The sequence below is a fragment of the Nelumbo nucifera genome, chromosome 4 (genome assembly GCF_055504915.1).
Source record: "Nelumbo nucifera cultivar China Antique chromosome 4, China Antique-T2T, whole genome shotgun sequence".
NCBI lineage: Eukaryota > Viridiplantae > Streptophyta > Magnoliopsida > Proteales > Nelumbonaceae > Nelumbo > Nelumbo nucifera.
In genome coordinates, this window is record NC_142652.1 from 83,032,751 (window position 1) to 83,048,148 (window position 15,398).

A 15,398-nucleotide genomic window follows, 5' to 3' on the forward strand; every position below is an offset into this window, starting at 1 on the left:
TCTCTTCTATTTTTTATAAAACTAAACACAACCTTAAGTGTATATGAGGTGGATAGAAGGCTGAAACCCATTTATTGACACCATTGAATTGGTATGTTCTTTTGGCTTTTGCTTTTTTTATATATATATATATTTCTTTACCAAATAATGTCAATACTTGCCTTGTCTTTTACATCCAGAACATCATGTGAAAAAGCTAATCCATTTATTTTCACACCCCCCTCTCCATTTATTTTACCATCTCCAACAATCTGTCCATCTCTCTCTCGGGGTGCAACTCGTCCATGTTAGTTTGAATGAATGGACCCAATCAGAAGGTCTGAGCCCTAAACAGTATAAAATGCCAATCTGGGCCAACCCAACTTACCCTCTCTCTCTCTCTTAGTTTCTATTCTTGCACCACTCGCATGCACTCAACTAGTATTTAAAAGAATGCAATGTGTGAACTAGCCACTTGATAACATCTCTTGCTGGTTGTAGTGGAGACTTAGAACGAAAAGGGAGGATTAAGTGGACTTCGGATCTCCTCATATATTAACATCTCTTAAAATTGTCTTTCCAATACATCTTACGTTTCCGATAATTTGAACCTTGCCCACAACTACATAACAATATCGGTGTCAGATGCATTGCTGGGGTGTGGGGGTGGACTGAAAAAGTGCCAGTCATGGAGAGTCCTGTTGAGTGTTGACAGACCAGGTTGCCCAATGTATATAGCCAAAGTTTCGTCGAGATCTGCTGCCCACAACACATCCAGCTGCTAAAGTAGAAGAGATGAAGGTGGCCAGCAATGTATTGTGGTCTCTGGTCAGAAGATCCGGACTCACCAACGATAGGGATGATGGACGATGGAGTTCTATCAATCTAGGACATGTTAAATGACCTTAACCAGCAAAATGCCACGTGGGATCGTCACATTACCTTTGTATGGAGCCCGAGGAAGGATAGAAAGCAGAGTATCATGCACCACAAAAAAATGCAAAGGTCATTATCAAAATTACTCAAGAATAGATGTCTTCTATAACCACTAGACCATTCTTCATCATTCCACAAACAGATTTGTCAACAAGTAACATCTAATCCACGTCACTGATTAACCGCAAAAAGAAGAAAAAAAAAAGCTCAACTACTGAACTAGAACTCATACTCAATCTGGTAAAATGTTCAATGGCTCTATTATCAAAGTCTCCAAACAGGAGCAAAACACCAGCAGCAATCAGCCAATCATCTCTGCTTACTGCTGTCGAACTTCGACTTTCTTCTTTTGCCAGAGACGATCCAGTGCACTGTCAGCATCTCCCTGCAAAACCATTGGTTTTCTTTCATCAGCTTAGATAGGGTTGCAGTGTATAGCAACAAGAAAACCTCAGTCAAGAAACAGCACAAAAAAGATGGAAGTACCACACAAGGATTCGAGCAAACTATAAATACATTAGTTCATACATGCGTTTGTGACCCTTTTCAACAACAGATCACTCAAGAATAAATGGCACTATCCAAACATAACAACGCCGTTGACATCCAAGCAATAACTTTGCTTGATTATTTTGGAGAGGAAAATATATGATGTTACGACTCTCACCTAATTTCATCCTCCATAAACCTTTCAAGTGTGCATTATACAACGGATGAGACAATGCCGATAACCTTCCCATGAGAAGTGTAAAATGTGTCTATGGTTACCAGTGGTACTATGGAAACATCCTCGAAAGATACCCAAATGGAATGATCTACAAAAGTTGAGGAAAACAATGGTGCTAAAGAACATTTTCAAGAGTAGAAGTGAACACAATCAATGATTGAGAACTAGCCAACAGGGGGCTGAAATTTATTTGCTTTAGTAAACCATTCTTCCAAGAAATAAACAGTGTTATAAAAGCGCAAAGCGCAAAAAAAGCACAAGGGCCAATTTGTGCCAGAGGCGCAAAGCACAAGGCGAGGTGAAGTGCACACCTTTTTAAGCAAGGTGCAAAATTACAAAAAAAAAAAGCTAAAAATAAAAAAAAAAAGTCAGAAAATTCAAGCAAATGCCAAAAATTTTTTAAAAATGCAAAAAATATTAAACAAAATGTTAATAAAAAGTATAAACTTAAATTTTAAAATAAATGTTTTTAAAAAACCTATTATCTAAATTTTAAATAGATAAACATAAAATGTAAAGCGTATTCAAATGAAAATTTAAAAATAAAAGCAAACATATAAAGCATTTTCAAGCATGTAAAACCCACAATCTCTTTTTTTCCTTAATTGCATTGCTTCAAGTGGCTAATGTGATGTAAAACATATTTCATTCTTGATTCTATGAGTCGCCTTTGTGCCACGCCTCTCGAGGCAAGCCCGAACAAGTCTATGTTAGGGTCTGAAATTCTTATTTCTCATATAAAAAATAATGATTTTATAGCTTCCATTGCCTTTTAAGAAGATATCTTATTGCAATGAATGACAAACAACATCAGCAAATAAGGGCTGCATCTTTTGAGGCTGAGGCGCAAGGCACACCAGGCATGCAGCTTTTGCAAGGGGTGCACCTAGGACCAGGGCGAGGCGCATTTTAGGGTATGCGCCTTGCCTGTGGGCCTAGGAGTGCCTTTTTAAATCACTAGAAATAACACATGGCAAATTTATTTGTTTTAATAAAAGGTAGTTATACTCAACAGTACAACAAAAATCATGTTTATAGCAAGAAATAATACATGGCAAATTTCAACACAAAAGGTTGCATTTACAACCTTAACAAAACCATCTATTTAAGATTTCAAATGGCATTTTGAACATTCTACAGCCTACAGACCAAATAGTGTGATTAAAGTGTACCTAGAGACTTGTTAGTACTTAGTATGTTTATTATGTTACTTAATCTCAAGTGCACATAGGCTCATCAAACTGTGGAAATCAGAAGCTCATAGCATCATCAAATGACAGACACCTTAATTGCTCTTCACCAAAGTCACTTCATGCAGACTAAACAATGTCTACCTCTAGCTACTACATGCTATTACATAACAATAACATACATTACATTGGATCAATGGAGATGGTATAGTAGTGTCATTAGAAAACCAATGGCAATAACCAACAATATTGGGAACTGTTTGGATGCAAAATTGAGGAAAGCAAAACTCAAGGGCCAGAACTTAAAGCTTGAGATCATGACAACTATATTTGGCAGCCAATTCTTTAGCAGGGTAACTAACCATAAAATGATGAAATAAGATGCAGATAGACAAAACCCCAACAAGCTGGGGCAATATTGATGATGGTGAGATATGTCAAAAATGGCTAGCCAGGGCAGAGCCCAAGACCAGATACCATTCTGAGACAACAAAGGTCCAAGTTAAACTTTTTAAATACAGAGAACAATAAAGTTCAACCCAAGATTCTAAATATCCATACAGACCAATACACTGGATGGAGCATCTCGGTCTTTACCCTGAGATGCTTTCTGTTTCTTTAGTTTTTTCTCAAACCAGTTCAGTCACACCACAAAGCACATGGTATTTTGAGACCCACCGATACAAGTGCTCTGCCTTATTGTACAATTATTATTTTCAAATTTTCTGTGCCTATGTTGTAGTAATCCAAGTTCTTCAATAATAAATTATAACGAATTATTGTACAATTACAACATGGACGAGCACTATCCCTAAGGTCAGCATAACTGTAAACATTTAAATTTAGAAGAGGGGTTCTTATAACGAATAAAGTGAACAGAAGATGAACCTGAGCTCGGACAAAACCACACAGAGCAAAGGTGGTAAAGTGGCCAGTATATATGCCATTCTCATCCACATGCCCAATATTTATCTGGACAGATGCATGGTCCTTCGAAGTAATAAGCCTATTTGTGGCAGAGCTGCAAATCATAAACCATAGGTATTAAATAAATAAAAACTTCAATATCTAATTAACATTGACGAAAACAGCAAGAATAAGCAAGCTCTTAAGGGTGATAGAAAATATGAGACACGGTTGTATATACCATTTCCTGGGGATGTACAGATCCATGTTTTGACCCTCTTCGTTCTGCATTTTGGTGGTTGTTTCAACGGCTCGGAGAAACCAGACTGACAGAACTGAATAAAGCAAATGCGTTGAGTAATTATGGATACAATTTTTGTATTATAAAGGAAAATACAATTGAGAAGGTACAATTTGGGGACACGTTCAGTTTAAGTTTACAATTGAGATCTCAAAGAAACCGTATTCGGTAGTTTAACAAACCCTAATAAAACGGACAGTTGATTCGAAACAAACACCATTCAGAGGTAAGAGAAAAGATCAATGATCAATTAATTAATCGATAAAAAGAAAACAATAGTTCCCATAAAACCCGCAATACAGATATCCGATTTCAATCTCATCAATCGCAACAGAACATTAAAGAAAAACGCAATAAAGCCTAAGAAAAGCAGAGATTTCCAAGCAAGATGATAGGGAATATCGATTCATCCAAGTTAGAGAGCGTACCAGAGGCAATGAAAGAGTCCTGCGAATGTTGAGAACACGGAACGAGATTCAATGAAAAGAGTCCTGCGAATGTTTCAGCAAAACCCTAATTTCTTCGAAAGAATAGGATTTTGCTGAAAAGATGTCAATGCCATAAATACCCTTCCATCTTGCTTTAATGACAATCTGGCCCTTGACCTGGTTTACAACGGGCCCTGCTCTTGCTCCAAAAGCTCGTCCTAGGCCTTGACGTAATACAGGCCTGGAGGCCCACAATTAGACACATGTTCACAGACCGGGATTCAATTTCGGCCCATGACCATTTGACACTATTTCCATCTCGGTCTTCAGGCTGGTAACGAGTGAGCAAAAGGAACCGAAAAACCGAATTGACCGAAAAACGGACCGAATCCGAACCGAAAAATGGTTAACCGAATTGGTCGGTTCGGTTTTGGTTTGATATTATTAAAACCACTAATTTCGGTTTGGTTTCGATTAATTTATTAAAAAATCGACAGTTAATCAAACCAATTGGTATATACTAATAATATATATATGTTATATATTATAGGATAAATTACAAAAACACCCCTTGTAGTATGGGATCAGTGATAAAGACCTCCTGTACTTTTCTTTGCAATAAAGACACCCCTGAACTTTAGCCGTTTGACAAAGACCCTCTTCTTTTCGCATTCCGTGAATTAACTTTGAAAAAGATTAATGTCCCACTGTTTTAAATTTTTTAAATACCCAAACAACCCTTTTGTTTAATTTATGAAATCACTTAACTTTTTATATACTTTGAACTATTCATCTTTCCTCCCCTTTCTCGTGTTCCTTCATGCCATGCCATGACAGACTCTCCATTTGATAGTTAGACTAATTTCTAGGTAAATCTGCCAAGTTTATTTATTGGGTTGGACTCCTGAAAAGAATTGAATTGTCATTGCATGACAAGATTCGGAGGTTAATTGTATGGAATGCTAGCTCTAACAAGCCAGAAAACCCATTCTCCAAATGATCAATCTGGTGCATGTGGTAGTGTTGATCAATCTGAACTCTTCAGTTGACAAGGATGGGAATTTACCAATATCAAGGATGTTAAGCGGCATGCATAAGGGTTATGTATCTTCATGTCAGTATGTTCCAGATGAAGTGATCAAATGTGTGTTTTGTGGGATGTTACCACAGGCCAGAGGCTTTCTGTGTTTGGAGGTGAATTTCCATCAAGGCACACAGCTAATGTACTAAGATGTGTATAAAGACCCATTTCCATTAATTCTGATTTGAAGAATTGCGAATGACTTCAAAACAAAAACTACAAATGCACAAACAACAAAGCTTATGACAAGTAGCAGATCTCCAACAGATTGTGTAGGCCCATTATTTGGTACAAACTACAAAGTTAATGAAAACCTGCTTATAAACCGCTCTACTAGCTTTTCTATTCTAGACTTGCAAAACCAACGTATCCATTAATATATTTGAATAAACTCTTTGAGAGTGGGTTCATTTTACTAAACTTGACTGTAAGGACAAAAGTGAACAAAGGGTAGAATGTAATTATTGTGGTAAGGCCTAGTTTGTCCATCTGCAAGTGATACTAGTTCTTTAAGTAATCACTTGTCTAGATGTAAACAGTATCCCCTTAATAATATAGACAAGTGGCAAAAGACTTTGGAAACGTCAATTCAAAGTTCTAAAGAGGGAGCACCACACCATCACTTATGCCGTACAAGTTTAATCAAGATGAATGTAGAAAAAGAACTTGCTAGGATGATTATTATAGATGAATTACCTTTTAAGCATGTGGAACGAGAGGGGTTTTGTGGCTTTTGTTGTAAGATGCAACTAAGATTTGTAGTTCCTTTGATAGAGAGCATGTTCTTAGATATATTAGGAACTCTGAGAATATTTTTCAAGACAATGGACCCAAAATCAATATTCAAAATAGAAGAGTCAATATGAGAAATGTCTAGACCCATACCATTTCCGACCAAGATATGATCTGTTCCATGATACTCATCGTGAAGAGAGAGGTTCTCAAGATCTGAAGTCATATGATTGGTTGCTCCAGAATCAGGATACCAATTTTCATCACGATATATCGTGAAGATGAGGCTGTATGAGCTTGTTTGGTAGGCTTATTGGTAGTGAGTTCCAGATAACGGCGGCAAGTAGCTATTGTATGCCAGGATATCCACAGAGTTGACAAACCATAGTGGCGTTCTTGGAATTGGATCTGCTGCGATTATTGTTATTATAGGAAGTTTTCTTGGAGTTGTCAAAACCACCATCATTATTAAATTGTCGAGGCTTATAAGAAGAGGACTGATTACAATTGAAGGTTTTCTTATTGGCCAAATTAGTAAAAGGAGAATCCAATACAGATTGTGAAGAGTGACGCTCTAAGCGCTTTTCAAAGGTAAGTAACAAATTTTGAATTTTAACAAAAGAAAGACCATCTAGTCTAGTAGTCACATAGAGCACAAATGTATCATATTTAGCAAGTAAACCACCAAGAAGATAATGAATTTGATCAACATCAGTGAGAAAGTGTCCAGAAGCAGCTAAAGCATCAGATAAACTTTTAATTTTCTGAACATAATGAGTGGCAGTGAGAGTACCCTTATTCAGATAAGCTAATTCTAATTTCAAATCATGGATTCGAGTTTTACTAGTAGATGAAAAGAGAACATGAAATCAATCCCATACCTCTCTGGATGTCTTACAGCCAACTACTTGAGCCAGAACTGGCTCTGTTAATGAAGATAATAACCAGCTTATGATCAACTAGTCTTGTTTGATCCATGCTGCATGATCTGGGTTGTTGCGGCTGGACCCTTGGCTACTGCCATCTTCCAATAAGAGTGGAGGACAAGGAAAAGATCCGTCCATATAGCTGTATAAACGATGCCCTTTGAGAGCTGGTGTAGTTTGAGAGCTCCAAAGCAGGAAGTTAGTACGATCCAGTCTTACTGAGACTACATTTATAAAACTAGAAAGGGAGACCACCATAATGGTTTGACCATCTATCGATCCAGATTGCATTTGTCTCTGGACGGCATGAGCAGTAGTGCTTGTTTCTGAAGCCATGACGTTTGTCAAAATGGCTCTGATACCATATAAGAGCAATACTAAAAAACAATGATAATGAAATGACTCAGTCAGTGATGACTGGTCTCTTGAATCATTTAAATAGAGAAGTTACAAGAGGATAACTATGTATAGAAGATTACAATTACAGAGTTAGAATTTATCTAGGAAATTACATGACAATGAGATAAGGTGATCAGTTATCTAAGATAGCTATCCTAGATAACCATAATCAGTTATCTAGGATAGCTATCAGAGATACCCATCGCAGTTACAAGTCTATCATAACTATTGAGATACTCTAACAATCCATTCTTATCCATTTTAGAATTTCATCTTGAGTAAGAATGAGAAAAATGAGAATTGAATCAAACATGACCGTAATAGCTGAGTGACAAAGATCTTGAGTGATGCCATTGTTTAGATGGAAAGGTGGTGATGGTTAACAGTTCAACTTGAATCTCTCAGGTTGGTTGCAAGATTGTTGCTGCTATGTGACAGAAAGGTCGACTATAGTCTCTATGCAACGAAATCCGTCAACCGGGCTTTAGCTCTTTATCAAAGAATGATCCAAATCGTCAAAGTCTTAGAGTCCTTATTGCAAAAGGATTAGGATGCTTTTGGTAGAACCGATGCCTTGGTTAACAATGTCTGAGTTGTCACATTAGTAGAAAAACAAAAATAGGTTCTTGAGTTGTGTTTCGACCAAAATTTGTGTTCGTCACGAGAGGAAAAGAAGGAAGGAAAAAGGAGATAAGATAGAGAAAAAAGAGGAGCAAGAAGGAAGAGAGATGCCTTGGTTCAATGTTTTAGAGGAGGAAGATGATGTAGTATTTTTTTATTGCACTCATCAAAATTAAAAAAAGGGGCAATTTGATCAAGAAAACTTGCAATATATCTATATGTACATTCAGAATAATTATTTTTGGATAAAATATAAAAACATCCCTTAAGGTTTCTGACAATCATAAAACCTCCCCTATCTTTTGGTTTTAATAAAAACCACCTTATAATTTTGAAGAAAGATATAAATACCTCCCTTCCATTGTCTTTTACAACCGAACACCCTTATTTAATGCGTTTTGTAGCATCCACTAGAACTTATTGACCGGAGAACATAGCATCAATTGTAGAAATCTCTCCAATAGTTGATACTGATACGTGCATGTGCATGCATGCACTAGGCGCACAGCAGTCGAAGACCCGGTCAAAAGGGATAGCAACAGAAGACCCGGTCATACTAGCCCTTAGTTGTGGATAAGCTTAGCCATTCAGTTTTAATTCTGTTAGAATAGATAAGTCTTCAATTTTGTTTCCTAGATAAGTGCATTCTGTTTTTTGTTGATAAGCTCCTAAGATTAAGGGGCAGTAGTTCCTATTTCTACTCCTAGTTTGTAGCACAATAAGGCTATAAATATAGCCTGAATGAATGGAATTGGCATTGGCTTTCCTACAACCAAACTCTCCCTCTCCCTTCTCCTTATTCTAGATCCTTCTCCCTCTTGTTGGAGAACTCGTGCGTATCATTGGTATCAGAGCCAGTTCGATCATGGACACCCGTGGAAAAACTAACGCGGAATTCCGCAATGAGGTCAATGAAACCTTAGCACGACATGAGTTGAGCTTCGACCAGGTGAACACTGTCTTACAAGCAGTGTTAACCGAACTCCAAGCCCTTCGAGCCTCACAAACCACTCCCAATACCACTCCCGAGACTAACCCCTTCGCCCATGAAGAATCCTCACACCCCCATACTTCCCATTCCAGCTCCACCCATGACCACCCTCATCAACACGTCAAACTGTAATTCCCAAAATTTAATGGGGATGATCCGAGCGGCTAGATTTACAAGGCGGAGCAGTATTTTGAATTTCAAAATATTATTCCAGACCAATAGGTGCAGCTAGCTTCCTTCCATTTGGAAGGCATCGCCTTACAATGGCACAAGTGGTTGACCATGCATCGCGGACCGCTCACATGGGAAGAATTCTCCAAGGCAGTGTTACAATGGTTCGGCCCTACCGACTACGAGGACCCATCGGAAGCGTTAACCCGCCTGAAGCAAACCACCACTGTGACGGCTTATCAAGAAGCCTTTGAAAGGCTCTCCCACCGAGTTGGCGGCTTGCCCGAGAGCTTTTCATTGGTTGTTTCATTGCAGGACTTCATGATGACGTCCGTTTAGATGTGAAGATCAAGCAGCCTCGAACCTTGATAGAGGCGATTGGAGTGGCCCGGTTAATTGAGGAACGAAATCACTTACAACAGAGAGCTAGCCAGCCGGTTCGATCCCCATCAGCCATGACAGCCCAGAAGGGGTCACCCAACCCCATGGCCGGTGTACTGGGGCCTCCACCAAGCTCGCGCATGAACCAGGTTTCCAGTGCTCCTTCCCCAACATTCCGGCGACTCACCAACCAGGAGGCACGAGAACGTCATGAGAAGGGGCTGTGTTACTACTGCGATGAGAAGTTCACCCCCGGCCACCATTGTGCACGCCCACAACTGTTCATGATTGAGGATCCAGAACCGGCGGACGTGGAGACTGTCAAATTAGAGGAAGAAAACCAAGAAGCCATCCCTGAAATCTCCTTCCATGCTATTGTAGGAGCTGAACACCCGCAAACCATACGTGTTCTTGGGAAACTAAAAACAAGAACGTGACAGTACTAATTGACGGCAGCAGCACCCACAACTTCATTGACCACGCCATCGTCTCCAAGTTCGGGTTGCCTGTGAACCGAGACAAGAAATTTCAAGTTATGGTGGCCAATCGTGAAAAGATCGAGTGCATGGGGCAGTGCCGAGCTCTCACTCTCGCCATTCAAGGACACCCCGTTACCGCTGACTATTATGTTCTCCCCGTTGCAGCATGCCAGTTGGTATTGGGAGTACAATGGCTAGAGACGCTTGGACCCGTCGAGATGGATTAAAAACAACTAACATTGACGTTCAAGAAGGAGGGACTCTCTTGCACCTTCCAAGGATTGGGACGAGCCAGTATCGAAGCCTTAACCAACAAGGAATGCAACGGGTTACAAGGTACGGGATTTTTTTTTCAAATAGTTCCTTCACATAGCAGCGGCCAACCAAGTTTCTTCCCACCCGAGATGGACCACCTTCTCACCGAATTTTCCCATGTGTTTGAGCCGCCCGCAAGCCTGCCTCCTAAACGACCACATGACCACCGGATTGCACTGCTTCCCGACAAAGGACCGGTTAGTGTGAGGCCATATCGATACCCGTATTACCAGAAGACCAAAATAGAGAAGATGGTGAAGGAGCTTCTGTAGACAGGGTTGATAAGACCAAGCAACAACCCATTCTCATCACCGGTTTTGCTAGTGAAGAAGGTTGATGGAGCTTGGCGGTTTTGCGTGGATTACCGAGCACTGAATGAAATCACTGTTAAAAACAAGTATCCCATTCCTGTGATTGATGAATTACTAGATGAGCTCTATGGCACCAAATTTTACTCCAAACTAAATCTACGGTCAGGATACCATCAAATTCGAGTGCAAGAAGAAGACGCCCCTAAAACGGCTTTCCGGACACATGAAGGGCATTACGAGTTCTTAGTGATGCCGTTCGGCTTGACGAATGCACCTGCAACTTTTCAAAGCCTCATGAACGACCTCTTCTGCCCATACCTCCGGAAATTTATTTTGGTCTTCTTCGACGACATTTTGGTTTATTCTAAATCATGGGAAGACCACCTATCTCATTTGAGAGTTGTTCCAACTGTATTATCCTCTAACAAATTATTTGCAAAAATGTCAAAATGTCAATTTGGTGTTTCGCAAGTAGAGTACTTGGGTCATGTGATTTCAGAACAAGGCGTGTCCGTTGATCCAGCCAAAATACAAGCTGTTCTCGCATGGCCTACACCGACATCAGCAAAGGGGGTCCGTGGCTTCCTCGGGTTAGTAGGATATTACCGGAAGTTCATCCGCGACTTCGGAAGCATGCAGCTCCCTTAACCCAACTGTTGACCAAAGGGGGATTTCAGTGGAACGAGGCAGCAGAGCTGGCCTTCCAGCAGTTGAAGAAGGCACTCACTTCACCGCCAATCCTACGTCTACCGGATTTTTCCCAATGATTTGTGATTGAATGCGATGCGAGCGGAACCGAGATTGGCGCCATCCTCATCCAGCAAAACCGACTGGTGGCCTACTTCAGTGAAGCATTGAAAGGTTCAGCCTTGGCATTATCCACCTATGAGAAGGAGATGTTAGCTATTGTCAAAGCCGTTAAGAAATGGCACCCATATCTGCTTGGAAAACCATTCACAGTCCGCACCGACCAGAAAAGTCTTAAATATTTATTCGAACAGAGGATAACCACACCGGCACAAACGCGGTGGCTACCAAAGATACTGGGGTACGACTATGAGATCGAGTATAAAAAAGGGGCTGAGAACCAAGGTGCGGATTCCTTGTTGCGTATGGCTGAATTTCAATTTCTTTCCATCTCTATACCACACGCAGACTGGTGGCCGACGCTACAGGAAGAGGTCAAACAAGACACCTTTGGGGAATTGATGAAGAAGCGACCCTCCCACAAGTTGCTTCAGCTAGATGGAGTATGGTTCAAGGGGCACAAGATTTATTTGAGCCCCGCCTCCACTTTGATTTCAAAAGTGATGGCAGACTGCCACTCATCCCCCGTAGGGGGACACTTTGGGTTTCATAAGACCATCTCTTGCATCAAGCATAGCTTCCTTTGGCCCCACATGCGTCGGACGGTGAAGGAATTTTTGTAGCAATGTGACGTATGTCAGCGCTTCAAAATAGATTGCATGAGACCAACGGGATTGCTTCAACCATTATCGATACCTACTCAGATGTGGACAGACATCTCAATGGACTTTATCAAAGGATTGCCTCCTTCCAATGGGTATACAGTTATCATGGTAATTGTGGATCAGTTGACAAAATATGCCCACTTCATTCCCTTAAAACACCCATTCACTGCCACCACAATCGCTAAGGCATTTGTTGCCAACGTTGTCCACCTACACGGAGTTCCAACGTTCATTGTTAGCGACCGTGACAAGGTATTCATCAGCTCATTCTGGCAGACACTTTTTCAGATGCATGGAACGAAATTGTGTATGAGCTCAAGTTACCACCCCCAAACCGATGGGAAAACCGAAGTTGTTAACCGGACGTTGGAGCAATATCTATGGTGCTTTGCAGGTGACCAGCCGCGGAAATGGTTAGAGTGGGTTTCTTGGGCAGAATACACCTACAACACCTCCACTCACTCTTCCACCAAAATGACACCCTTCGAAGCAGTCTACGGGATCCCACCCCCAAGTCTGCTAACCTATGTACCAGGTACTGCTCGAGTAGGGGCAGTTGACGAATACTTGCGTGACTGGGACATCATCCTATGCGAGCTACATCATAACCTCCAGGTAGCTCGGAATCGGATGAAATGTCAAGCAGACCAGCACCGACGTGAAGCCTCGTTCGCAACAGGTGATTTCGTGTATGTGAAGCTGCAGCCTTACCGACAGACATCGGTGGCATTTCGGCGTTCCATGAAGCTCGCGCCACATTATTTTGGGCCATACGCAATCATTGAGAAGATTGGTCCAGTGGCCTATTGCTTAGCTTTGCCCCCCGGCTCTCAGATCCACAATGTGTTTCATGTCAGTTTGTTGCGGAAGCACTTGGGACCCATCACTCCAACTTCTACTCAGCTTCCCCCAATCTCGGATACTTCGACCATCCTACCCCAACCGGAAGCAATCTTGGATCATCGTATTATTCACAAGGGCAAATACCGCCCAAAATCTGAAGTCTTGGTCAAATGGGTTGGGGCGCCGACCGAGGACGCAACCTGGGAGAATGAATGGCGCTTCAGCAAATCATATCCCGACTTCCTTGCGGACAAGGATCCTTCAGGGGGGAGGAAATGATACGTGCATGTGCATGCATGCACTAGGCGCACAGCAGCCGAAGACCTAGTCAAAAGGGATTGCAACAGAAGACCCGGTCATACTAGTCCTTAGTTGTGGATAAGCTTAGCCATTTAGTTTTAATTCTGTTAGAATAGATAAGTCTTCAATTTTCTTTCCTAGATAAGTGCATTCTGTTTTTTGTTGATAAGCTCCTAAGATTAAGGGGTAGTAGTTCCTATTTCTACTCCCAGTTTGTAGCACAATAAGGCTATAAATATAGCTTGAATGAATGAAATTGGCATTGGCTTTCCTACAACCAAACTCTCCCTCTCCCTTCTCCTTATTCTAGATCCTTCTCCCTCTTGTTGGAGAACTTGTGCATATCAGATACTTGCAGTAGCTTTAAAGATGGCAAATCCTGTCTCTCATTCGTCATATTCATCTTCTGTTTAAACATTTGCTAGCATACTCTTCTTCGGTTCATCTTTTTTTTTTTTTTTGCTAGCTCTTCATCTCTACTCATGAGGGTATTTTGGTAAAATGTTCACCTCAGTTACTAGTAAACCAAAGGGTGTTCTATAGTATGGATGAAAAATTGGTGGGTGTGGATTGATCTACACTACACCACTGTGGCAAGGACCAATCCACACCAGACCACACTCCATAGATGTTTTGAATTGTGGACGGAATATGTGGATTAGTCCAGTCCACACCCACAGTCATGGTTTTTAAAACCGAACCAGTTAGGGGTCTGGTTATCGGTTCAAATGGTCTGACCGTTCAACCCGAATGGTTGGCCCATTCTAACAAAAAAAAATTGAAAAACGGTCAAAACTGTTTGAACGGTTAATCGGCCGATTCAACGGTTTGTTGACCAAAATCAACGGTTTTGGAGAAAAATGGAACCGATCAGGTGACCGGTTCCCAGTTTTTTAGGTCCGACCATCTAGTCCGGTTCGGTTTTGAAAACCATGCACACAGTGGTGTTTTGTAGGTGTGGCGTGGACCGGTCAAGTCCACACCACATTTTTTTTTAATTTCATGTATCTCATATGTAGTTTATGAAGTAATCTACCTAGTCAATCATAAATAGCTATTTTTTACAATTTATATGATAAATAAATTGGAAAAAAAGCATTGGCAATTGAATATTAACTAAAAATATTAATTTCAACAAAAATGATAATAAAATCATTTTTAAAAATAAAAATTATTATTTTGTTGATAAAAATATTAAAAAAATAATATTTAATCAAATGAAATATCAAATTATTGCAAGACAAGCATATCATTAAAATATTTATGCAAAATAATAATCCATTGGATCCCGTACTAATTGGTGGAAAAAACCACCTATATTACAACTAGTATTTAAATAGAAATAACAAAACCAATATTATAACACAAGCATAGCATCAAAATATTGGTCCACTAGTTTCTTGAACTCCATGATTGGATTGGATCATGAAGTGCAGTGACAAAAGAGAAAAGTCGTTCTTACTATTAACTTTTGGGTTCCTTTTTTGCTCAAAAATGTTGGAATTTCTTTCAAACTATTGCCAAAGGCACAACTTATTAGGAGCTTTTAATTTTCTTGTTCAAACCAAAAACAAAGAGAGAAAAAAAAAAATCTAAATGCGCAAAGCTTTTTCCAATATATGGTTCAGAAACACTTAACTCAATAGGCAATTAGGCATGATATAATCTGTGCAACTGAGCTATTTATACAAGTGATTTGTTGATTTTCTCTTGGTATCTGTAAATGTTGTGGCTTATCCTATCCATTCCAGTTAATAATTCTATTATATTTTTCTTACTTTTTGTCATGGTGATTTTACTCTTGTGCTTTAAACATTAATATAAAATGGTTCAGTTGCTCAGTTGCTCTTTTATCTTCTCAAGTTGGGGACAAACTGGGGACTTTTCTATCTTCTTCTACACATTTGTA

The 15,398-nt window shown here is 40.1% G+C and overlaps 1 protein-coding gene across 1 annotated transcript; it reads right to left on the reverse strand.

Moving 5' to 3' along the window:
* Positions 1–975: 975 nt before the first annotated feature.
* Positions 976–4,609, reverse strand: LOC148800787 (small ribosomal subunit protein eS21). The gene is made up of 4 exons (XM_088902557.1): positions 4,468–4,609; positions 3,980–4,073; positions 3,721–3,853; positions 976–1,300 (listed from the first exon to the last, which is right to left on the reverse strand). Exons 2-4 carry the CDS (start codon positions 4,027–4,029, stop codon positions 1,235–1,237), a joined length of 249 nt encoding a protein of 82 aa, XP_088758683.1. The 5' UTR covers positions 4,030–4,073; positions 4,468–4,609; the 3' UTR covers positions 976–1,234.
* Between the last annotated feature and the right edge of the window lie 10,789 nt (positions 4,610–15,398).